The following is a 26,244-nucleotide window of genomic DNA, read 5'->3' on the forward strand; positions in this document are numbered from 1 at the left end:
CCAAATCTTCCTATGCATTTTCTAAGCTTTCAGGCATTATGTTGGATTGACAGAGTAAAAGGAAAGAGATATGGATTTCCAAATTGGAATTGAGGGGAAAAGGCTTTTCTCTGCAGTGTCACTGTTCTCTGTGTCAGGACTGCAGAGTTCCATGGAGAAGTGAACCCCTAGAACTTGCCAGCATCGGTTACCCAGTGAAGGAAAGCTGTGAGCTTCCTGACTCCCTCTGAGTACATTCCCACCACTCACAAATCGAAGGGCTCATGTCTGAACCCCCCAAATTAACATACCAGTACTTTTAACTGTATTTCTCAATGCCCCAAATTCTCCATCAAAAAATAATAATTGGATTTACTTTTAAAATTGTTGGAAGACTAAATCAAAAATATATGTAAATTGTTGCGAATGATGTCCTATAGAGTTGGATACTGTATCAGTGCTTGCTACTATTATCTGGAGTAAGCCACCAGCCACAGCCACTTCTAGATATCAACCTGTATGTGCATGCTGGGCAAAACAGTCTATTTTCCTGCTAATGTTGCAGGGCCATTGAGAAAATAAAATTTGTCTGTAAATTGTCAGTAACTGCTTGGAAAGAATATCTGTTTTAAAGTCAATTAATCCTCTTCAAATAAAATTCTCCTCTATATTCAATCTGAACCCCTGTGCTAGGCACGTGGGCTCCCTGAAACATCCATCTTATTTTCAAGAGACTGTTGATATGTAAATACCTCATCATCTTCAGGAAGGAAATATTAATTATTTGTATATTATCTTTCTCCCACTCACCATCCCTAGAATAGCACCTTGACACATAGGAGGTTTTCACTAAATATTTGCTAAATTCAATATAATTTCTAATCCTTCATTTTTTCATAAGAAGTAGCCAAGATACATTTAATTTTCATATTTTCTCCTTAAAATAAAGGCATTATTTAAATAAAGTAAAAATAAACCCTAATTCACTGAGGCAGTCGAAATCATTTAAATAAAAATAAAATTTCTGATACTTAAAGGTCTTTTTACAATGGGGAAAGCCTTGGAAGAATGGGAAGAACATGTCCTCATTTTTTGGTTTTGTTTTTTGTTTGTTTTATTTACCTTTGACCTGGAGCTTAATGGTAGAAGTATCAACAAAAGGAATTTTCTCTAGTTTTCTGCTGATGCCCCAAAACCATATAAGTTTTCTCCTGTGTTTGGTTATCACAACTGGCAGCTGGCCGCTAAATATAATAACCTGGAATAAAGGAGAAACAATAGCGATTTTCAGTGGTAAAGACTGTTTGTCTTAAAGAATCTTCAAAGTATTGTCACAGAGCTATGTTTAGAGAAAGGATAGGAAGCATTTACAATTCTCCTTAGAAAAAGCACAGTGAAACAAAAGGCAAACATCCTCCAGCTGATGTTATCCAGCTAGTATATGATGCTGTATTTACAAGTTAGAATTTTATCTACACTGCAGTTGACGTACACTCCTAAAAGTCTCCTCAGTAGCAACTCTGCTTCCACACAGATGGCGATGTGGAAAAGTTTTCCCTGCAGGTTGCTTTTTGCCCAGGATACCAAGGCTTTTTAAAGATGTTAGCACGGAGATAACCAGTTTTATATCCTAGTTCACCAGTGATGAATTGGGTCACTGATTCATCTCATGGAGTTTTTTTTTTTTTAAAGGAAAAGAAAAAATATCTGTCCTACAAATGTGAACAGGCTTTGTCACGAGGTATTAATAAAGTGTACTAAATATATTTTTAAAAACACATTGAAATAATTAGTAGAATAATAAATAGGTGCGCCTAGAGTCTGAAAAAATCCCTTAATAAAACGAGCCTTGTACAAAAGTCATATACCATTTAAGTAAGATTTTTCTGCTTTTTTCACCTTTTGGAAACCACAAGAATCTCTCTACAGAGAAAGTAACTCCCGAATTTTAAGACTGCTCCTGAGACAACCTGCTAAACCCTTGTGCTTGGTTCACAGTCTTCTTGGATCCCCCAAATAAAATCTGCCCATCATCCTTCTTGAACTTCCTGCTATTCCAGGGCTCCTGACCTGTTTCCTGTTGATAAGTTCTAAGTACTGGTTCAATATCCTCAGGAAAAGGAATAGCTCATTGTGTACCCTGGGGAACTCAGCTCTACCAGGAAAGGCTGTGTTCTTGTTTGACTTTTCCTGCAATTTCTTCAGAATTACATACTCACAACCTAGAAGGAAAAACATCTTATGCTGAAAAACCAATTAAGATGAGGTCCCAATCTGACTATCAACTGAAAGTTGTTCTCTGCAAATCATATTTTCAAATTCATCTTGTGATTATGTGCTACTCTTAAAAAAAAATTTAAGTGTGTGGAGAAAACATTGTGCCAAAATGTTTTTGTTCTGAAATATTCATTCATAATGCAATCAATATTGTGTTTTTTGTTAGACCAGGGGATTGAGGGCAAAGATGAAGAAGAATAGTTCAGGGAAAGAAAGTATGTCTAAAGAATTCTCTTTTTCCTCCTCACTATCTACAAAGACCTCTCCTTTAGGTCCAATATTGGTAGTGAAGACACTGGTCACCTTTCACTCTTCAGGCAGCTAGACTCTTCAAAAGAATGGCAGTTAAAGAGACATTATCATTCGTCCCTGAGCACAGAATGCCAGGAGTCAATACTTAAATGAGTATTATATCCCTACTTTATAATTTAGTCCATAAATTTATTTGACTTTTTCATTTTAACTGGATTTTCTTTGCAGCAGTAAGGTTTAAATAATGGTTACTTAACAACACACCTAATTCTCATTTCTTTTTTTAATTTTTTTTGGTAGTTGTAGATGGACACAATACCTGTATTTTATTTCTATATCTTTATGTGGTGCTGAGGATTGAACTCAGGGCCTCACACATGCTAGGGAAATGCTCTACCACTGAGCTACAACCTTAGCCCCTCATTTCTTCTTATATACATATTATATTAGCCACTTTCATTGAACATTGCACTTATCATATAAAATATTTGATAATATCCTCAAAGTAGTTATCTCTACTTTTTGTTTATGAATTTAGTTCACCAAAGAAAGTTGTTTATGCATGTTTGTGCTCTCTTATGCTTAAAATGAATCACTAAATCTTTTTAAATATTTTATAAATTTTCTTTCCATTTTATATTACAATTTAGGTTGTGAAATTAATTTCGCAGTTACCTTATTTTGACAAACAGTAGCATCATGAGGAACTTATAAATATTTCTGCTTTAAACTTAATGAAATCAGCTCCATGAAGTAAAATGATTGGCCCATAAGATAATTCAGAATAATAAGTCTAAAACTCTCATTTTCTAACCACAAATGCAGTTCTCTCTGTATGACACAGGATATCAACACAAAATTTGTGCAGCACTGAAGACATTTCCTAGCTAGCTAACCAGAAGAAAATTAAAAGAAGAGTCCTCAAGGAAGAATCTGCAAGTAGTACAGACAAAGTAACAATCTTACCAAATACAGTCTTACAAAAAGGAACACTGCAAGAGTTTTTTTCATCACATGATTGCTAACTGAATGTAATTTCCCCATGAAATACATGTTTACTGAAGATAAAAGCAAAGCACCCTGGTTTTCACTGTTGAAAAATGAAGATTTATAATCTTTCGTGGATGATCCTTTCTAATATTAAACCCCTAAAATTGATGAATAAAGTCAGTAGTCATGACAGTTTTATTCACAGAGATCCCTGTTATGGTTGTGCATAACAGCCACCTTGAGAAAGACCTTATCCAGTCTAAAATTCAGCTCTGTAGTTTGTCAGTCTCTTTCACTTTCCATGACCTGACTGGAAATCATATGGTCTATTGCAAAGCAGTTTACTCACCAGTCGTGTTGATGTCATAATTTTGCTTCAATATCTCATTTTAGGAAAATATTAAAACCTTCTCCTTGAAGATAATGTGTATTTCAAAGGCTTGGATTTTTCCATAAATAATCACATAAGCAATTCGCAGAGTCCTCATAAACTCTCAGTAAGGCACAATCAAAACAATGATTATTATCATACTCTGAAAAGAATTTTCATGCTTAATTTTTCCCCAAATCACAAATCCATTCTAAAATCACACACACTTTACATTATTTATATTTATTATTATTAACTCTTCAGTACCTGAATGGTATAAAAATGGATCAAATGGGAGAAAATAAGAACTGATACCAAATTATTTCTGGTGCACATAAGAGAGGTTGTTTTCTTTTTCTTTTTCTTTTTCTTTTTCTTACTGATCTTCAATCTCTCTGAAGCGGGTATCAAGGGCAGTGATTCTATGTAAAGGGGATTTGAGAAATTCTTAGGAAAAAGAAACAACTATTGGAGTATTAATGGGTATGCAGAGGTATGTTTATAAGAAGTTAAGATTCTCATAAAAGGAGTTGTTTCAGCTGTTTCAGATGCAGTCTTGATTGACAGACTGGGAAAGGAAAAGTGTAAACTGAAGAGGAACAAAAAGAATTAGTCATGCACTTAGAAGCACAGAATGGGAAGGTCTGTTAATTTCCCCTGGACCACCTGCCTCTGGAGCAAAGGATGTGACTTCCATTTAATTCCTCTCTTTTAGTGAGTGTGTCCCTTCTCTACATATGAGGAAGACATAGAAATAGGGAGATGATGTTGGATGTTGAGAAGGAAGAAAACCAGAAGGTTATTTCTAAGTCAAGAAAGTGGATAAAAACTTTAAGGGTTTCTGGGACTGGTTGGTGGTCTACAGATGAAGACTTCTTGTGACTGGTAAATATGTGCATGACCCCCAAATTCAGAAATGCTAGTGATCCCAAACAAGAAAAATGGGAATCCTGATAGTACCAGTTGAAGATTTTGCCTTTCCTGATTATTTTCCATTTCCCAGTGTCTCAAATATGCCTTGCATTGGCCTCCCTTGGCTCAGTTCTTTTGTTGGTAGCTGAAGCAGAACGGTCAGTCCCCTTCATCTGCTGGTTCAAGTGGGCTAGTGAAGATTTTCGGGCTCCACTCTTGCTGCCATCCTCTGACATGCACATCGTCTCAGCTCTCTACAGTCCTTTGAGAAAGCCTTTCCATTGAGGATGGTCACACAGTCCCTACTTCTTAGGCTGCTAACATCTATTATGATCTCAAACCTTAAAAAAAGAAAGAAAGAGTTAATCAGTTTATTTTTCAAGTAAGATATTAAGTATCCATAAAGTCCCTAAAAGTCTTCCTCTGGTGATAAAATTATAGAATATACACCCAGAATGAGTTCACTGAGAAGATGGGGTCACCTATTTCTTTATTTTCAGACCATCAATTTGATTATTGTTCTTCAATGCAGCAGGAAACCCAGAACAACAAAAACTGTTTCTAATTTGAATTTATCATATGATTCTATTGCTACTTAAAAACTTATTTACTGTCTCTTTAATACATTTGCTTAACTGTAAAATACAAATGATCATATTAATCAATTCTGTCTCCTGAGAAAATAAATGCTTTAGAGAAGCTTTAGGGAAGAAAAGCAGATATAGCTTTAAGTGTAATATATTTTGGTATAAGGGTTGCATTTTCCTCTTCAAATACTTTCATGCATTCTTCTTTCTAAATGTTTCTCATTATAAATAAAGCTGGTGTTTATAATGGTCTGTTTATATTGTCAGCAAGTCTACTCTAAGTGAGCATATTTTTTTTAAAGATGTGCTCCCTATTTCACTATACTAAGACGAGAGAGAGAGAGAGAGAGAGAGAGAGAGGGGAAAAAGAAAAGAAATCTTAGGTTTTGTACTTTTTTCTAGGTATGACAAGTTGTGGCCTTATACACCCACTTTTACAACCTGGACTCCTGGACTTCAGCATACACACACATAAAAGATTTTCTATTTCTTTCTCTCACATTCTAATTATCTAATTCACAGTTACTCCTAGATACCCAGTGTTGAAAACAGCCCAGGAACTGTCCCCTGATATTTTACTAGCACTATAGATGTGTCTCCCTGTTTTATAAGCCATTCAAAAGCAAGCAATTATATTCTACACATCTTTGGACATCTTGTGAACACAGCATCCAGTAGAAAACAAATGTTTGATTGATGTTTGTTGAACCAAACTGCTAACTCCATCACTCTTTCTGTTAGATGCCTTCCCTGTAATATGTTCTGAAATCTTACAGTTCAAAGGAGTAAGGTGCTCCATCCATCCACAGCCAGGCTTTGCCACTACTGTTGCGGGAGAGCCCTATCCAATAAGAGTAGAAAAACTCAGAGTAGCTTTGAGGCATGGCAAACTCCTGTGAAAGACATACAAGAAAATCTTTAGCTTTAAAGAAGTTGTAATTTATTTTCAAATAAGTGTGGGGGCAGCCAACACTGTTCATGGGAGATCAACAAAGAATTCCTACCTCACATAGATGAGGGTGTGATTAGGAGATAAAAGTATCTGTCATGAGATCCATTAGAAATTCATCCAGGTTAAAGAACTTGTTTTGCTTTAGTTGAAGTTTGCAATTTTATATATTGATATTTTGAAACCAAGCATTTTATCAGTCAAAATTTATACATAATCCATTGTTTTTAAGACACAAAATGAAACATCAAGAGTGATATAACATAGTGGGAAGAAGATTTACAAAGAGATATGGAATGACTATGGGAAATGGAAAATTTTAAAAGGAAAAGTTCAGGAATGGAAAAGAAACCTTTATAAACATCTGGGAAAAAAAAATAACTGGGTATGAGAAAATAAATGTGAATATACTTCAATGCACAAAGAAGTGAAAAATGGACTTGGAAGGATGACCTATGTCTCAAACTATAGGGGACAAAGAAATTTTAAATTTTACATACACACACACAGTCATGTGTATGTCCATATTTCTAATATGTATATTGAAATTTCAAAAAGTTATTTACTTTCTTTCATCTACTCTCACTCTATATTCATATATATTTAACATGGGAATTATATATAATTATTATTATTATATATAGTATAATTATTATGATCATCCATTTATGTCTTTCCTTTCCAACATATTATAAACTCTTTAGGGATAAATACTTAGTTTTAGCAATTGTTCTACTCTCAATGCCTCAGATAATTAGTGGTACATGCTGATTCAACAAGAGATCATAGGAAATATCACGGAAACTATTGCAAAGTGATGGTCACACCAGTAGTCATGTGAAAAGAACTGTATTTGAACATATTTTCTCCAAATTAAATGGTATCACTTTAAATTAAAACTTCTGAAAATAAATCATGTGTAAGCTATTTAAACATATACAAATTTATAAAGTGCATAAAAGAAAATAACTTTGTAACTTTCATAGCAAAATTTCCTACCATTCCATATAGTACAGTTTAATTATATAACTGAGTCTTCAGTATGGGCTGGAGGTAAAGCAAACAAATATAATAAGAAAATGTTTTTGCCAGGACATATTATGTTAGTAAAAGAAATTGGGCCGGATGCAGAGGCACACACCTATAATCCCAGTGAGCGGTTCAGGAGGCTGAGGCAGGAGGATCACAAGTTCAAAGTCTCAGCAATTTAGTGAGGCCCTAGGCAACTTAGGGATACCCTGTCTCAAAAAAATAAAAAGGGCTGGGGGTGTGGCTTAGGGGTTAAGTGCCTCTGGGTACATTCAATTCCTAGTTACCACCCTCCCCCCAAAAAAAAAACACAGAAAGAAAGAAATTGCCTTCCTCTATGCATAAATGGAGCCATAGAGGGTAAAAGATATTAAATAAAGGTATTACAAAGGTTCATTCATACAGATTTCAGGAAGTGGACAGAAATTAATATGTGACTGGAAGGATGTTAAAACTTTGTATATAAAGCTGGACATTTAATTAAAAAGCCATATGTTGACAATCTGCTCTGCATCAAGACCACTGCTCAATTATAGAGAAAGATAAACAAGTTATCACATGATCACATTGATGAACGAATTCAATCCAAAAGCAATAATGAATGTGGAAAGAAGTGGGGGAGGGGAATAATTACATCATTTTAAAAGTGCACTTATTCAAAATGTGTCAATTTGTAGGGTGATTTTCATATTTGTCTTGACCAATGTTCTGGAAAGCAAGATATACATTTGTGGATCATGGTAATGATTTAATTAAATATTTGCCACTCATAAATCAAGTACAGTCAGTGGTATTTTCATCTTTCTGATATTGTGTAAACACTCTTCTCTTCTTACCCAAACTAAAAGAGGTTAAAAAAAATTAAGGCATTCTCCATCTATTCCCTGACTGAGGGGTGGTTTCTGTGGAGTAAGCATTTATGAAGAATGGAGCTCCTTTTTATGTAGTTGAGGGAATCATGCAAAGCAATAGGAATAAGACAGAGTCCTTGATCAGAGTAAGTGGGAACATTTGTGAGTCAATATCATTCACTCCTCTGAATTTTCTTGGCCAGCTCTTTCAAGGCCTCTTCTTAAGAATTCTTCAAACATTGAAAAGATCCAGGGCCTTACCAGCACTTCTTGTGTGTTTATCTTCAGCATGGTGGCATTCTCACCAGTGCAGAAATATTCACAGCCCTGCCAACTTTTACTCTCTTTATAGAATTGGTAGCATTGGTCCCCATGCCACCTCCATTTTTCTGGGCATGGGTTGCACTTGTGTCCTTGAGAGAAGAAAAATATTTGTAAGTTTTCTACTCATGTTTGCTATATTTCTTCTCATGAAATTATAGAGTGTTTATGTCCCAAATAAGAATTGATTTCCCTTCTCTCAGATATTTAAATTTCCCAGGCAATGATAAATAGAAATCTGTATTGAGTGGCCACAATATGCCAGGAATTATAATTGGTGCTGATTATACAGTGGAAATTAAAATAGACACTCTTAATGGAGTGTAGAATCTAGTAATGAAAACTTCCTTGTCTAGATGGAAACTTCCTTGTGTCTTGGCTATGCAAAGTAGCACATGGAGAGTAAAATCAATTCATGAAGCTGCTCATATGTTCAGAAATGCACAATGCATTATATTCAATAAACAAAGGATCATAATTTTCTTTCTCAAAATCATATTCTTATGACAAAGGGGTTTTAAAAAAATACAATGTATACCAATGTGAGATGGGCTCTTACTGTAAACACAAATAAAATTTTAGGGGAAAAAATGCTGAGACAAGCCTTGAAGTTAGAAAGGTAAATTTCCATGTATCAAAAATTAAGATTGGCATCCATGCCAAAGAAGTAAGTACACAAGTTGAATGTTCTTAGATGGAACAGTAGGTACTGACGGTATATTTAAGAGTTAGGCCCTGAGAGTCACAGGCCCTAAAAGCAATGTGGTAAAGTGTAAATAGGAAAATATAGTTTCCTTAGCACAGTAGCTTATACATGCAACAGGCTGAATGGATGTTAGTTTCAAATCTAATCATGACTGTCACTGTGACAATTTAGATTGGTAATGCCTACTTGGAGCACTCTGTAGGAAAAGATTAGGAAGCTGCATCTGAGCTCCACACGAAGGAGAATATTGGCTCATTGTAATGTCTGCTCTAGCTTCAGTAGATATAAACTGTAACTGATACAGTTGATATACAGTTGATACAGTATATTAATATCTTACTCCCCTTTCCAGTTATAAGATTTCTTGCATACCTTTAATCTTCACATATGGTGAGTGATTTTCTCTGTACAAGTAAAGTTCCATATTTCTATGAGAATTGATAGAAAGTGTAATTTCAATGAGTGTATAGGAAAAAAGCAAGATACAATTAGATGGAAAGGAGAAAGACTCAAATATAGTGCCTTATGTGAATAAAAATACTAGGCAGCTGAAGTGATAGCAATAGATATCTCTTTACCAATATAACTTTACCTACTTTAATATTTTATTTAATATTACATTAAAAAATTAGAAAAATAGAACGAGTCAGAAGTAATTAATTTTCCCTGGACTTGCACATACATAACGCGCATGTATACATACAAACACACACATGCACGCCATGTATATGGTGTGTATATGTATATATACACACACACTAGATAGGTAGATAGATAGATAGAAAGAAAGAAAATATATTTAAGGAGAAATGCACATTTTGAGAGAGAAATTAATGTCTGTACTGAACATGGATTGTTCTCAACTATTTTATTCATGGCTGTATGACTAGGGAAATTACAAACACCATTGGATTCCTAAGATGAACATGTGTGATTTCTGTGAACTCTCCTCATCTATAAATTATGTGTGTGTGTGTGAAATAAAGTGATAAAAATTTAACATTGTTCATGATCAGTGAAGCAAGAATGTAAATATTACCAAGGCTAATATTCTTAGGAAGGACATTCAGTTTTATAAAAACCTAAAAATATATCATCAAACATAGTCTTATCAATTTTTTTCCTTATAGTCCTTTTTATTTCTGTTTCTCCTTTATTTTTCCTAGGACTTGGACCCAGGAATGCAAGTTTATATAGGTGGTTCAGACCCAAACTTTATTTTTCATATATTCAACTCTCAAGACAGCATTTTTCCTAGTTCCTAACTTTGGGATGTCAATTTTATATTTAAACTAAATGTGGTTTATTTGCCTAGCTTTTCTTTTTATTTTTTTTAATATAGCTAGATAAAAATTATAGAGAAACCTGGATTCTCTTTTTGCTGAGATAGGGCACCGAACAAAGAGAAGTATGCCCACTGGGCTGTTAGAAAAATAAGAAAGAATAACATGACCAGTGAAATCAGTATTCATGTGAATAAAAATCATTTAGAGAAGTGGAAGTATGCCTATTCATAGTATTTGTTTATGCCTATTCATATTATTGGGTGATTATATAATCAAGATGTCTGCTTAGGGTGTGAAGTAAGTGTATGTCTGGAAGTCTGAGATTTTGTCCTGTTTTAGAGTTCCCAAAAGATAAATAAAAACTGAAGAATTGATAATACATATTTCTTCTTAGGTATATATGTTAAAGAGAGCAGAAGACATAGACCGAGGAGTGGGTAGCTGAGTCAAATGGTAATTCCATTCCCAGTTTTCCAAGGAATCTCCATACTGCTTTCTATATTGGCTGCACCAGTTTGCAGTTCCACCAGCAGTGTATGAGTGTGCCTTTTCCCCCACATCCTAGGTTATTTGTTCTTTTGGTGTTTCGCTTTTTGAGTTCTTTATGTACCCTAGAGATTAGTGCTCTATCTGATGTACTTGTGGTAAAAATTTGCTTCCATTCTGTAGGCTCTATCTTTACCTCACTGATTGTTTCTTTTGCTGAGAAGAAGCTTTTTAGTTTGAATCCATCCCATTTATTGATTCTTGATTTTAATTCTTGCACTATAGGAGTCTTATTAAGGAAGTCAGGGCATACTACAGGGACACAGCCACATCAATGTTTACAGCAACACAATTCACAATAGCTAAATTGTGGAACCAACCTAGATGCCCTGAAGTAGATAAATGGATTAAAAAATGTGTTATATATACACAATGGAATATTACTCATCAATAAAAGAGAATAAAATCATGGGACTTGCAGATAAATGGATGGAGTTAAAGAATATAATGTCAATTGAAGTTAGCCAATTCCAAAAAACCAATTGCTGAATGTTTTCTCTGATATAAGGAAGGTGATTCATAGTGGGTTTGGGAGGGGGAATATGGGAGGATTAGACAAACTCTAGCTAGGGCAAAGGGGTGGGACAGGAAGGAAGGGGGCATGGGGATAGAAAAGATGGTGGAATGAAATGGACATCATTACCCTAAGTACCTGTATGAAGACACAAATGGTGTGAATATACTTTGTATAAAACCAGAGATATGAAAAATTGTGCTCTACATGTATAATACAAATTGTAATGCATTCTGCTGTCATATATAACAAATTAGAATAAAAATTAAATTTAAAAATTCAAACAAAAAGAGAGCCAGAAGAGAGGACTGACTTGAATAAAATGGATAATGAAATACAAATAGGACAGGAAATAGTCTCCCTCTCTCACTCTCTCTCCCTCTCCCCCCCATCTCTCTCTCTCTCACACACACACACACACCCTCACTGACTTCTCCAACACTATTTTTATTTATACAACTGTGGTACACCTATCATTGACATTGATGTCTCCTAGGGTACTTCTTAAAATGTACATTTTTTTCGGCATCAGTCAAATCATATGGAATTAAAATAACAGATTTGATTTAGGTTATCTGCCTTCTTTATCTGATCCTTCTATGATTCTTAAATTATGAGTTTATTGACTTATAATAGGGATGATTTTTCAATTATGGGACAAGGTAAATTGAAACATTTCCATTTTATTTACTTGTAATGTTACGTTAGCTATTCCAAACTAATTGCTTTGTTATTGTTTTAAGTGTTGCATTTAAAGAATTCTTTCATACACAGTAACACAAACATGTATGGACTGCATGACCCCCTAAACTTATCATGGTCTTGCAATCCAAACTCCTTATCAAGTTTTCCAGAAAACTAATTAAATAATACTGGTTCCCAGTTATGTTAATAAGAAATTCAACTTAGATTGACAGATAATATCCTGGGGGCAGAGTGATAAAGACCTGCTTACCTCCACTTTTGTTATAAAGCTCACGACAGAGTTTTTCAGCCACATGCTGCAGGGTTTCTGCAAGCTTCCTATTCTGGGCTTGGACAGACTGCAGATGTTGAGAGAGATTCGCCAACCTTTCTTCCTTTTCAGAAATGCTATCTTGCTGAGTACTGGATAGCTGATAGAACTGAAAAACTAACCCAAGTGGCTAGGTCAGACTGGACAGTTCATTTCTTCATTTTACTTCTAATTTCCACTTAAGATGAAGGCAACATGTATATAAGTTAAGATCTTAGGTTCTGAGATCTCACATTGCATATATCCAAGTAGAGACTCTAGTACATACATAACAAATTGTATCATACTGCACAAATTAATTTCTCTAAGTCTTTCTGAAAATGTGGAGTCATGATAACAGTTTCTAGCTTCAGAAGTAAATTCTCAAACTATTTTACTACTGAATAGATATGTTTCTGTTCATGCAAATAATTACTCAATCTAAAACCACGATTCATTTACCTATAGATCATTACATTAAATAGTGGCAATATTCCATGTATTTTTGTTTGTCTGATTATTAAAATGGTCAATTATCATTTCCATATTTTTATTGATTTATGATTATTATCAATGGGATCAACAAACTTCCCTAATAAAATTTAACTATAAAATTTTAATGCAGGTTTGAACTTTGGTTTTCTAAATCTAAATAGAGAAATCCCTTATGAATCATGAGAGTTGCTTTATATTCCTAAGAGTGATGGTGATTGCAAACTAAAAGTTATATCATACAAATTTTGGATTTAGGGAGAAACAAGAATTTTTTTTTACTTTTAAATTTAAGATCACATATGTGTTGATTGATTGTACATCATCTTCTGAGAAGTGTCTCTTCAGAACCCTGGCCCATTTATTGATTGGGTTATTTGTCTTTTTGGTGTTTAGCTTTTTGAGTTCTTTATATACCCTAGAGATTAGTGCTCTATCAGATGTGTGAGAGGTAAATATTTGCTCCCGAGATGTAGGCTCTGTATTCACCTCAAAGATTGTTTCTTTTGCTGATAAGAAACTTTTTAGTTTGAGTCCATCCCATTTATCGATTCTTGATTTTAATTCTTGCACCACAGGAGTCTTATTAGGGAAGTTGGGGCCTAATCCCACATGATGGAGATTAGGGCCTACTTTCTCTTCTATAGAAACAGGGTCTCTGTTGTATTCCAAGTCCTTGATCCATTTTGAGTTGAGTTTTGTGCATGGTGAGAGATAGGGGTTTAATTTTATTTTGTTGCATGTGGATTTCCAGTTTTCCCAGCATCATTTGTTGAATAGGCTATCTTTCTCCAATGCATGTTCTTCACACCTTTGTCTAATATAAGATACCAGTAGTTTTGTGGGTTAGTCTCTGTGTCCTCTGTTCTGTACCATTGGTCTACCAGTCTGCTGTGGTGCCAATACCATGCTGTTTTTGTTACTATTGCTCTGTAGTATAGTTTAAGATCTGGTATAGTGATGCCACCTGCTTCATTCTTCCTGCTAAGGATTGCTTTAGCTATTCTGGGTCTCTTATTTTTCCAGATGAATTTCATGATTGCTTTTCCTATTTCTATAAGGAATGCCATTGGTATTTTGATTGGAATTGCATTAAATCTGTATAGTGCTTTTGGTAGTATGGTCATTTTGATAATATTAATTCTGCCTATCCAAGAGCAAGGTAGATCTTTCCATCTTCTAAGGTCTTCTTTGATTTCTTTCTTTAGGGTTCTGTAATTTTCATTATATAGATCTTTCATCTCTTTCATTAAGTTGATTCCCAAGTGTTTTTTTTTTTTTGAGGCTATTGAAAATGGGGTAGTTTTCCTCATTTCCCTTCTGAGGATTTGTCATTGATATACAAAAATGCCTTTGATTTATGGATGTTGATTTTATATCCTACTACTTTGCTGAATTCATTTACTAGTTCTAGAAGTTTTCTGGTGGAACTTTTAGGGACCTAGCTTCCTTAATAAGACTCCTGTGGTACAAGAATTAAAATCAAGAATCAATAAATGGGATGGACTCAAACTAAAAAGTTTCTTATCAGCAAAAGAAACAGTCTGGGAGGTGAATAGAGAGCCTGCATCTTGGGAGCAAATATTTACCCCTCACACATCAGAGTGCTATCTCTAGGGTATATAAAGAAGTCAAAAATCTAAACACCAAAAATACAAATAACCTAATCAATAAATGGGCCAAGGTTCTGAAGAGACACTTCTCAGAAGATGATGTACAATCAATCAACAAATGCATGAAAAAATGTTCATCATCACTAGCAATTAGAGAAATGCAAATTAAAACCATTCCAGGATTTCATCTCACTCTAGTCAGAATGGCAGCTATTATGCATACACAAAACAATAAGTGTTGGTGAGGATATGGGGAAAAAGGTACACTCATACACTGCTGGTGGGACTGCAAATTGGTGCAGCCAATATGGAAAGCAGTATGGAGATTTCTTAGAAAATTGGGAATGGAACCACCATTTGACCCAGCTATCTCTCTCCTGGGTCTATACCCAAAGGACTTAAAAACAGCATACTACAGGGACACAGCCACATCAGTGTTTATAGCAGCACAATTCACAATAGCTAAACTATGGAACCAACCTAGATACTCTTCAATAGTTGAATGGATGAAAAAAAATGTGGCATATATACACAATGGAATATTATTGAGCAATAAAAGAGAATAAAATCATGGCATTTTAGGTAAATAGATGTAGTTAGAGAATATAATGCTAAGTGAAGTTAGCCAATCCCAAAAAACCAAATGATGAATGTTTTCTTTGATATAAGGAGGCTGATTCATAGTGGGATAGGGAGCAGGGGAGCATGGGAGGAATAGACAAACTCTAGATAGGGCAGAGGGGCTGGAGGGGAAGGAGGGGGCATAGGGTTATTAATGATGGTGGAAAGTGATGATCATTATTATCCCAAGTACAGGTATGAAGACATGAATTGGTGTGAATATACTGTTTATACAGCCAGAGATATGAAAAGTTGTGTTGTATATGTGTAATAAGAATTGTAATGCATTCGCTGTCATATATAAATAAAAAACATTTAAGATCATAAACAAATTTTTTAAATTTTACTATAAAAATCAACTTTTTGACACATCTGCTTGTTTTCATGACCTTTTGCTTTGAATCACCTTCAGCTGTTCAGGGAACATGACTGCAGGATCTTAACTTGATGAAGCAAATTTATCCACTTTATTTTTTAAGGAACTTGTCCTTGTTCATTTAAATGTAAAGATTTTCACACATGCATTCTTCTGTGTTTGATTTTTCACAAGTTTTTGCAAAATGTCTTCTTAATAGAAAATATAGTGATTAAGGGCCTTAACTATTTTCCTTGTATTGAGAATATAAATATAAATAAAATCTCTTTCCTTTGCTCTAGCCCACTGAGACATACACACTGAAAGCAAAAGCCACTGCCAACCCACTCTTGTGGAACAGGAGAGAGATGAAGTTATTGTTTTAAATATTGACATATAAGCATACAAATTCCTGAACTGAAACAGAATGTTTAATTCTAGTTAGCAAATGATAGTTCTATTTTAATACTTCTTCCCCCACTGATCTTTAAATGGTTGCTATTAGAAAAGGAGCATTGAATTGCCCCCTAAGATCCAGAATTAAAAGTTTAAAAATTCATAACAAGTGTTCCGTGTTTCACCTAGAGAGATCATGGAACCAGGATCCTCCCCCAAGGCAGAGCCCAGACTTACACACAAAGCCCAGGACTGCCAGGCCTAGGAGCAGCACCAAGCACAAAGTCAGTAGTGTGAGGGCCACTGGGCGCCAAGCTGAAGTGGTAGTCCTTTGCTCTGTAGGGAACAAAAGAGAAAGAAAGGTTTAGCTTCTCCTCTTCTTCCATCTAAGTCAGCAACCAGCAAGTAGGAGGAGGTGGTTCTGGACAGGAAAAACCATGCAGGACCTGGTCATCAGGTCTAGACAACTTACCCTTTGTCCTCAGAAACATGGTCACAAGGCTCAGTTAAACCTCACTTTTCACAGCTAGAGTTGTTCACAAGTCCCACCCTTTCCTATCCTCCCCCAAGTCCTACTGTGCTCCAAATCACAGTATATACAACTGTTATCTTTATGTGGTTGTTTTTATAACCTCCTGCTTGTCAAAATTTTAATGATGAAAAATTCTCCTAAAAAAAATGCCTGAAACAGAGTTTGAGACACCTGAAGCTACTAAAGAACAATTTTTAACATCATCAAGGTGCATATGAAACTAATTTAATTTTACTTTGGCAATATGTGACTCCCCCAACATGTCACATGTATCTTTCTTCTGAAAAGCAAAAATTACATATCAGTAATGAGAAATGACCATTTTACACTTTTTCTTTGGGGTTTCTTGGTCCTTCTTTTGCAAGGATGTTTTTTATTCATTCATTTCATTTATATTTCCTCTAAAACAGAGTATACAGAAACACAATTATCAAATTTCTCAAAGACAGATCTGAACTATCTCAAGTTTTACAGGAGGTAAGTAATAATGGAGGAGGAGGAGGAGGAGGGAGAGGAAGAAGAGGAGGAAGAGGAGAGAAAGGAAGAGGGGGAGGGGGAGAAGAGAAAATTCCCTGCTTCCATTTCTAGAAGTTTGACTTGTAATTACAGAAGTGCCAATGTAAGTCCTGAGTAGACCTATCACCTAGTGAAGTCATCTATGTGGGTCTGAATGATCACAGCTCTAACAGGGAGGACTTCAACTCAGAGGGAGTTGGCATCTGGAATTCTGAGTCAAATTAAACAAAAGGAGAAGAAAACCCTCAAACTCTGACCTTTTTGTGATCTCTGAGTTCTACTTCATTGAGAATTCAACTCAGGTTCTAAAACAGAAAGACTAAAGAAACACAAATTCATTTCCATCTAACAAGATCCTCTATATAAAACATTCTAGGCACAAAGATTTGCACTAAACATTATTTCCAAAGTGAGAAAGATAAGTGGTAAAGACTGTTTAGAAATAGGAAATACAATTACTAATCTCTTAAAATCTACGAAGGAAAATATTTACATCACAGAAAAGACATGCTGTATTTTATTTTTTTTTAATTTTTATTGTTGGTTGTTCAAAACATTACATAGTTCTTGATATATCATATTTCACACTTTGATTCAAGTGGGTTATGAACTCCCATTTTTACCCCGTATACAGATTGCAGAATTACATCAGTTACACATCCATTGATTTACATATTGCCATACTAGTGTCTGTTGTATTCTGCTGCCTTTCCTATCCTCTACTATCCCCCCTCCCCTCCCCTCCCCTCCGCTCTTCTCTCTCTACCCCCTATACAGTCATTCATTTCTACCCTTGTATTATTTTTTCCCTTTCCCCTCACTTCCTCTTGTATGTAATTTTGTATAACCCTGAGGGTCTCCTTCCATTTCCATGCAATTTCCCTTCTCTCTCCCTTTCCCTCCCACCTCTTATCCCTGTTTAATGTTAATCTTCTTCTCATGCTCTTTGTCCCTACTCTGTTCTTAGTTACTCTCCTTATATCAAAGAAGACATTTGGCATTTGTTTTTTAGGGATTGGCTAGCTTCACTTAGCATAATCTGCTCTAATGCCATCCATTTCCCTGCAAATTCTATGATTTTGTCATTTTTTAGTGCAGAGTAATACTCCATTGTGTATAAATGCCACATTTTTTTTTATCCATTCGTCTATTGAAGGGCATCTAGGTTGGTTCCACAGTCTTGCTATTGTGAATTGTGCTGCTATGAACATCAATGTAGCAGTGTCCCTGTAGCATGCTCTTTTTAGGTCTTTAGGGAATAGACCAAGAAGGGGAATAGCTGGGTCAAATGGTGGTTCCATTCCCAGCTTTCCAAGAAATCTCCATGCTGCTTTCCAAATTGGCTGCACCAATTTTCAGTCCCACCAGCAATGTACAAGTGTACCCTTTTCCCCACATCCTCGCCAGCACTTGTTGTTGTTTGACTTCATAATGGCTGCCAATCTTACTGGAGTGAGATGGTATCTTAGGGTGGTTTTGATTTGCATTTCTCTGACTGCTAACATGCTGTATTTTAAAGCGTGAATCTTATTCTCTCTTCATATTTGTATTCTTCATAAATAGCTTGAATTATATTTTGAAAATGCAAATCACTTTTTACAGTTTGCTCTTTAAAAAAAAAAAAAACGGCAATTTTATTACAATATTTCCTGACTTAAAAACTTCTAATAGTTTTATTGCACTTGGAACAAAAATCCTACAATACAGTCTTTTCATCTAGACCCTACCTAGTTCTTTTATTCTTTTCTAAACCATTCTCCCCTTTCTCAAATGCTCTATTCCTGGTAGCCTTCTCTTCTATTCTTGGTCTGAATGAGCTTGCCCCTGTCTTTGTACCTCCTGCTACACTAGCCTCTGCCACTGCATTAGTTCTTCCTCAGATTGATTCTTGGCAGCCTATTGCTTGTTCCTCTGCTTTCAGTGTAAATGGCACATCCCTAGAAGAGGGGCTGACTCCATCTCTAGTACAGTACTCACCTTGTTGTGTGTGTGTGTGTGTGTGTGTTTAATAAAATATTAGGTAACATTTTCATGTCAGGTTGGTTTTTGTCTGTCTCCCTTTCCTCCAAATATGCATTCCATTAAAAAAACCATCTCATCTGTCTTGTTCACTAATTATTTCCAATATTGAAACTAGAATATATCCCATAAAGGTAGTAAATATTTGGTGTTTAGATTAAAAAAAGAATGAAATAATGAAAAAATAGCCCCTAAACTATGTAAGTATACAGAAGAAGAGAGTATTATCTAAAGTTAAATTTGAAAGGTTGATTTTCAAAAAGCTATTTTTTAGCAATATTTCTGTCAGCAGAGGGCAGAGTCAGCAAAATATAAGTCCCAATCCTATAGGTTTCTATACAGTGACTTGCATGAGATTCTATGTCCTGAACAAATATAAAAGATGCACTTCCTCTGGGTGCCCTTCAACCAGCTGACCTATATGGTTTATTCTACATTTTCCTAGAAAAGTATGCTTTCTTCAGGGCATTGACTTTAAGAGAATTTCAGCTCAAAGAATGGGAAAAAAAAAAAAAAAGATCAGAAGCAGAACATAGCTTAGGCCAAATGTCTCTAAAACCCTAAACATTTTTAAATTAAATATAGTCCAAGAAATTTTATTTTATCTCAAGTGTTCCTAATCATGCTGAAGCCTCTCTCTGGGGACCACTCCCACTCTAAAATAAATGTATGTTCCTAGCTTCCAGATGTATCAAGTGCTTCATGTTTTTTTCCTTCATATTTCTTATTACCTTTAAAGATATATGACTCATTTATTTCTTTTGTTTTGTATCTATCTTACCCCACTAGAAAGTAAATTCTTGGGCTAGGGTTATGGCTCTGTGGTAGAGCGCTTGCCTCACCTGCATGGGGCACTGGGTTTGATCCTCAGCACCATATAAATAAATAAAATAAAGGTAAACATTTTTTTTAAAGTAAACTCTTTCTTGGAAAAGATTAAAATTTAAATAGCCACTATTGCAGTCTGGCAACTAGACCAATAATTGAAATAGCTCAAATAATGTTCAGTGAATTAATGAATGTCTATTCTGTATCTCTATGATATGCCTGGATACCCCTACTAAACCTTATTATGAATATATATCTCAAAGTCATAAAAATTAAAAATTATATCCCTTTTTATGAATAATATTTCCCAGGACAAAACTAGAAATTTTAAAAAAAAGGAAAGGAGAAGAACTATAAAAATCAACCAAATTATTTATGCTTTCCCTTGGATAATATTATGGACAAGGGAAGTGTTGATTTTCTGCCTAATGAACCAAAAAGAGTAAACTTAAATCTTTACAATAATGTCAGAGCCTTGACTTTAGATATTAGAGCATTATTTAATAATATATCCATGAAAAGAACAAATACATGATCCTTCCTGAAATTGCCTCTAGGATGGAAAAATAAAGTATAACATGTCTTCTGCTAAGAACCAGTTTTTTAAAAATCCCTTCCAAGGAATCATCTTTACCTGATCAAGTTTTGCATTTGAAATCTTTCTTTCCTCCTCAATATTCATAATACATCCCTGTTTTATCTAAAGACCCAGAGAAATCTTACCTTGGGGTGTTTCTACACCAATCATGGTCATGTCCTAAGAAACCAAGCTTCCATGATGGAAAGACCATGAACTTGAACGTTTCATTTTTCCTTCAAAGCTGTTTTCCCCTCTAATGTTTTTCTTCTAACTGTTAGTCCAATGTTCCTGAGTTTTATCTCAAGTGTTCCTAATCATGCTGAAGCCTCTCTCTAGGGACCACTCCCACCCTAAAATAAAGAGAGAGATTTTCACAAAAATAAGCCAGGAGGTGCATGAGTTTGGTTTGGCTTTAATGTGGTTTTATTTTTTGGACGAGAATCCCTACACTGTCTCCTGAGGCATGTTTAGAAAGAGGTGTGGACAGGCCAAAGAATGATATAAACATCCCTAGGAATAATAAGATATATATAGAAAAAAAACACTCCTTTCCTGTATCCTCTTACTATAACCATACTATAAAAGGCTACAGTGTCAGGGTCAAGTTTTGAGTACAAACTCCTTTGTCATTATATGAAATTTTATGGATAAAGGGAGTTGTCATATTTGACCAGTTACCCTTTATCAGGTGACAGAGAGAGAAACCTTTACACTTCTCCAAGCCCAGGGCCTGCAAGAAATTAAGCAGACAATACACAAAATGTTCTCTTTCTCTGAACTATAAAGGGTCTTAACAGCTGGAAAACAAAGAGAATTTCAATAATTTGCAAAAAGCCACATTACAAGATTTTGTGATTCCCCCAAATTATCCTTATCTAAAATTTAATACAGAATTGGCACCTCATTGTTTCCTCTGAACTCTTGCCTCTTAATTTTATTCCTTAAAGGTTGTATCTCTGGCATGTACACCAGGCTAGTGCCTGCCTCTCTGCTGGTGGATCTTTGCACTGTGGTCCTTGCTAGGGAAAAGTGACCAAGTGCCACATTTTGCTTTGTTTAGAAAACCTGGACTGAGCCTTCCAGATTCAGAGCACCTGTCTCCTTATCTAAGAAGATGCAAAACTAGACACAGTCAGTAACACATTCATTCCTATGTGGCTTCTATGCCTCTGGTATGCATTCAGTAGCCCTAAATGACATTGTATTAGAATGATTGATTCCAATTATTCCTCCCACTTTTCTAAGTGCCTCAAAACCAAGGCCTTTCCAGAGCCTACCATAATGTTTCGTATTCAGTGGATGTGCTTCAAAGATTTGTTGAATCAATGGGGTGTGATTCGTGCCACACCGCTGCATGAGGGGTTTATACTGTAGTTAAGGAAACAAAAGTAAAAGCTAGAGGAAAATGCAATAATATTGTAATTAATATGAGTAGGAAAAAAGTCGGAATTGAATTTAATATTAAGTGTTGTTTTAATTTTTTTTTTACTGTTTTTGCTAGGATAACGTTTAGTTTTTAGCTAGAATCTTTGTCCATCTGTCACTTCACTCTCTCGTCAACATGTTAATGTGAAGTTAGTCTCCTATGCTTCTTTTCAATCTATGATTAAGTTAGAATCTCTCACACCTTAAAAAGTAATTTTAAAAAGCCTTCACTCATTCCTATAATAATTCATCAATTACTACTCAGTGTCCTTGGCTTTCCCATTACTTTTGAATTTACTATTTCCTGCCTTCCTCGATGCCTCTCTCTCCCCCAGCTCCATACTCCACCCCTCTCTACTTCTTAGTCCTAGAAGCTCCTATTGGATCCTCTTGTTTTTCCTGTCCTTCAGTTGTAGCTATTCCCCAAGCTCCTCTCCTTGTCACTATTCTTCTGTTCTGTTGTCTTTTCATTTTACATTCCCTCCCTCCCTGTGTGATCTCACTCACTCCCATAAATTTAAGTACTATTTATTTTACTTCATTGCTTAAGCACTTGTTTGTTTATTTACTATGCCGGTAATTTCTACATATATGTGTAGCTCAGAATTCTTACCACAAGCCCACATCCTTCACATACCAATGTCTTTGGACAACCACAAATGGCCTATCTTGCCTCCAACCAGACTACCTTAAAGTCAGACTGAATTTATTACTTTTTCTGTTCCTCCTAAAGTTTCTGGCCCTCTCCACAGAATATCTGACAGACTTTAGCCAACCTACAGTTGATGCAATTATAGGTCGACTTCTTACATGCAACTGAACACCAATCTTTAAGCTCTTTCTCCTCAACATCTCTCATATCTGATTCCTCTTCCTCCTTCTTACCCTAATCTCCTTTATCCCTATCAGAGAGAAGTCAGACAGTCATTTGTACCCAGTACATGCTTCCACCACAGCATGCCATTATAATTGTAGCTTAGCTGAGAATGGTATTAGACTAAGCTGGGATTATATCACATTTGACATTGTATCCTCAGTACTTTGCAATTGCCTGATACAACAGTACCCTAAACATACGTTTATGGAAAATGTGTGAGGGGTTTCATTTTTACTTTCTATTTTGTTGGTATTTTTAGCATAAACATGATTGAGATTTATGATTTTTAATGAGAAAATAAAAATCTGTACAATAAATATATGTGCCAATTCACAATTTTGCCACAGCATTATATTGACTTTGAATATTCTATGTTGCCAAAAAAAATTTTTCAAGAGTTATCATTGCCATTGTTTTTAACACAAAGTTATATCAGATATATTTTCTTAAGAGACTTTCATAGTGACTTTCTTCCAAATATTTGCATTATCACAAGAACATGAAAACAAGATATCATTTATGTAGGCTAAGGTAACTATTTCCAGATGTTTGCCTCCAAGATATTTCTTTGTAATCTCCGCTCCTAACTGTTCTGATTTCCATTTCTTACAAAGAGACTGCCAAATGCTGCATTTGTGTTTTATCTTGCTACACCCCTCTCTCCATCCTCCAACCTTAACAGAACTTATTTGTACACACTGTTCCTGCTTATGCTGATCACTAATCCTTGTGAGAGTTCCTGGCTCCAGTCAGAGGTGGAAAATGTTGTTAAACACAAGCTGCTCAAAACCAAAGCCCTAAGAACTGATTCTTCATAACATTTGTAGAAGAAAAGTATTTAGTATCCTATTACACACATCCTGTGGCTACAGAAACCACATCTCTCCTGTTGCCACTTAGCTTTAGGTCAAGGAGACTGGAAATCCCCCAATGTTCCCTGACAGCTTACTGAATAGTTTAGTTGAAAAACAAAAAGCCGTTATCAGTGGGACTCAGGTGGAGGGTCATTTATGCATAGAAAGTGAATGTAACGGTTTAATGTAGGGAAGGGGGAAAAAAACTAAAGAGAAAAGTAAAAAAACAAACAACAACAAAAAAAAAAAAAACAGTGAAAAAGGCTCTGACCTGATTTACAGATGTGAGAAAAACCTGGATATGGTCAGAAGGGAAATGACATGTTAAGATACAAGCATCAAATAAGGATCTCTCTAATGCAGACTGACACTAAAATGTTAAACAGAACACTTTAGGGATTCTCAAAGTATTAAATATCAAAAGGAAGTTCACATTTTTGAAGTGTCTGTGATATATCAAGTACTTTACATCATTTACCTCTAAGTATTCATGGCCACTTTATGGAAGGTTTTGCCACTTCTGTTTAATGTTAGTTAAATTTAACATGAACTTATATGCATAAAATACTTAAAACAATACCAGACACAGCATAAGCACTGAATACCCATCTACTATCATTGATGTTTTTTAAATAAACTTGAAGCTCAGAACACTTAAGTACTGTGTTCATGATCACAAAAATGGTAATGGCATAGCTCACAGTAGAACCAAGAACCTAGTCCTATGTACAGTACCATGTGAGCTCTTCTCTAGAATAAAGTCAGTTCTGCTTTAGATGGCTTAGTAGTCAAGGGAATAATGTACGTGAACTATGAAAATCAATGGAACTGAAAATTTTGTATTACTGTATCATAGGATGAATGGTTATAAATAAAATGATAAGATAGAAGTCATATGCAACTAAAATGAAATATTTTCTTACTCTGATAAACCTCTCAATAATATTCTAAGATCAATAGAGTTGAGTGAAAATAGGGATTGGAGTAATTGAAATCGGAGGCCACTATTTAAATTATCAAATCATGGAATTTAGAGCTAAGGGGATGCCTCAGAAAGCATTTGTTTTAATCATCCCTCATTTCACAGAGAGTAAAACCAAACACCTGATGTTGTCATGACTCTTCCCAAGATCTTGCAGCTTCAAAATGCAAAATTATTATTACAAAATACCAGGGTTAATTGGTTCATTTGGAAATCTTCCTTTTAAAGCCATGAGTTCAACACTAGCTTTCATTTATCTAAATTTCCAAATCAGATCACAGATGGTAAAAAATAAAAAAAGAAAAAGCAACACTTGATTTGGTCTTCATTGGAAGAAAAAGGGGAGGGGATGTTGCTTTAATATGCATACAGTTTGACCTTTGTATGCTATTCCTTCTCAGAAAATTTGACAACCCCTCAACTGCAAACCACTGTGCTAATAGGATTTCAGAAAACAAAACACCTGTGTGGAGACTAAGTTTTTTTTTTTCAGTTGTTTATATGTGGCACGTTCAGTTCCGGAAAGTGCAGAGTTACTTAGCACTGCAAATCTTGAAAATATTTCCTCTTCCCTCCACTTTGTATATTCCTAAGAGAGGTACCTCATCAAATACGTTTTTCAAAGCTCTGTCTGCTTGAACTCCAGGAGACGAGAATACCTGCTTGCCTGGGCTCTAGCTGCCGGGTGATAGTTGAGGCTTGAGAATACAGGCTCATGGTGGTATCCCCATCCTCATCCAGCATGTCTCTCGAGCTGCTGTATTTGGCCTGCATCCAGATTCCTGCAGGGCTGAAGGTGAAGATGCAGTCAGATTGCCCCAAGCTGCCTGGCTACTGTGAGATAGCTCAGGAAGCCAGGCACTGAAAGGCATTCCGAATGTCCTCTCCCAGCAAGCAGCAGGGGAAGCCTCTGACTCCAGTTCCTGCCGGGAGAGGCCCAGCCCCTCCCCTATGAGCTTGTACTCTGAATGCCAAGTTGGTCAGGCTGAGGGGAAATAGCATGTGTTTTCTGTTTGGACAGTCTCAGAACAGTTATTGAAACGGTTGCCCTTCTCAAACCTCCTTTGTTTATCTGTTTGCACTTCTTATGAAACTGCAGTGTAAAGATGGTGAGACCTTACAACAATAGTACTGTGTTTTCTTCAGACCCTAAAGTCAGGAGGACACATGTTTCCCAGTTTTTCTCTCCATCATACATTCATGGAGTCATTTAAATGTTTAACTCTCTGTGCCTTTGTGGGAAGAGATGAGACTCTGGACCTAGCTTCTTCCTGTCTCCAAGGGCACAGTGTAAGGCATCATATACATGGAGTTTCAGCACAGAAGAGTCCTCTTGAGAGCATCTGATTCATTCTATTCTTTCATTTTACAGAAAAGGAAATTGAAGCCCATCTAAGTGAAGTGATTTGTTCAAAGTCACATAGCTGGTTAGTGGCAGAATTACCTTTAAAAGTGCTCTCCTGTTGTCAACTTAATGATTTTTCTTTGTATGGTATATAGACTTGATTCAACATTTTATAGCACACTTGCCACATTATCATCATGAAAATTGCCCATTTGATGGGGAGTCAGGACTTTTAGAACTATTACT

The 26,244-nt window shown here is 35.5% G+C and overlaps 1 protein-coding gene across 1 annotated transcript; it reads right to left on the bottom strand.

Annotated features, from left to right (window-relative positions):
- Positions 1-4,095: 4,095 nt before the first annotated feature.
- Clec1a (C-type lectin domain family 1 member A) lies at positions 4,096-25,566 on the bottom strand. The gene is made up of 6 exons (XM_015489570.2): positions 25,313-25,566; positions 16,278-16,376; positions 12,525-12,701; positions 8,458-8,609; positions 6,142-6,260; positions 4,096-5,121 (listed from the first exon to the last, which is right to left on the bottom strand). Exons 1-6 carry the CDS (start codon positions 25,425-25,427, stop codon positions 4,971-4,973), a joined length of 813 nt encoding a protein of 270 aa, XP_015345056.1. The 5' UTR covers positions 25,428-25,566; the 3' UTR covers positions 4,096-4,970.
- Positions 25,567-26,244: the final 678 nt, after the last annotated feature.

Source organism: Marmota marmota, unplaced genomic scaffold (assembly GCF_001458135.2).
Source record: "Marmota marmota marmota unplaced genomic scaffold, marMar, whole genome shotgun sequence".
Taxonomy (NCBI): domain Eukaryota; kingdom Metazoa; phylum Chordata; class Mammalia; order Rodentia; family Sciuridae; genus Marmota; species Marmota marmota.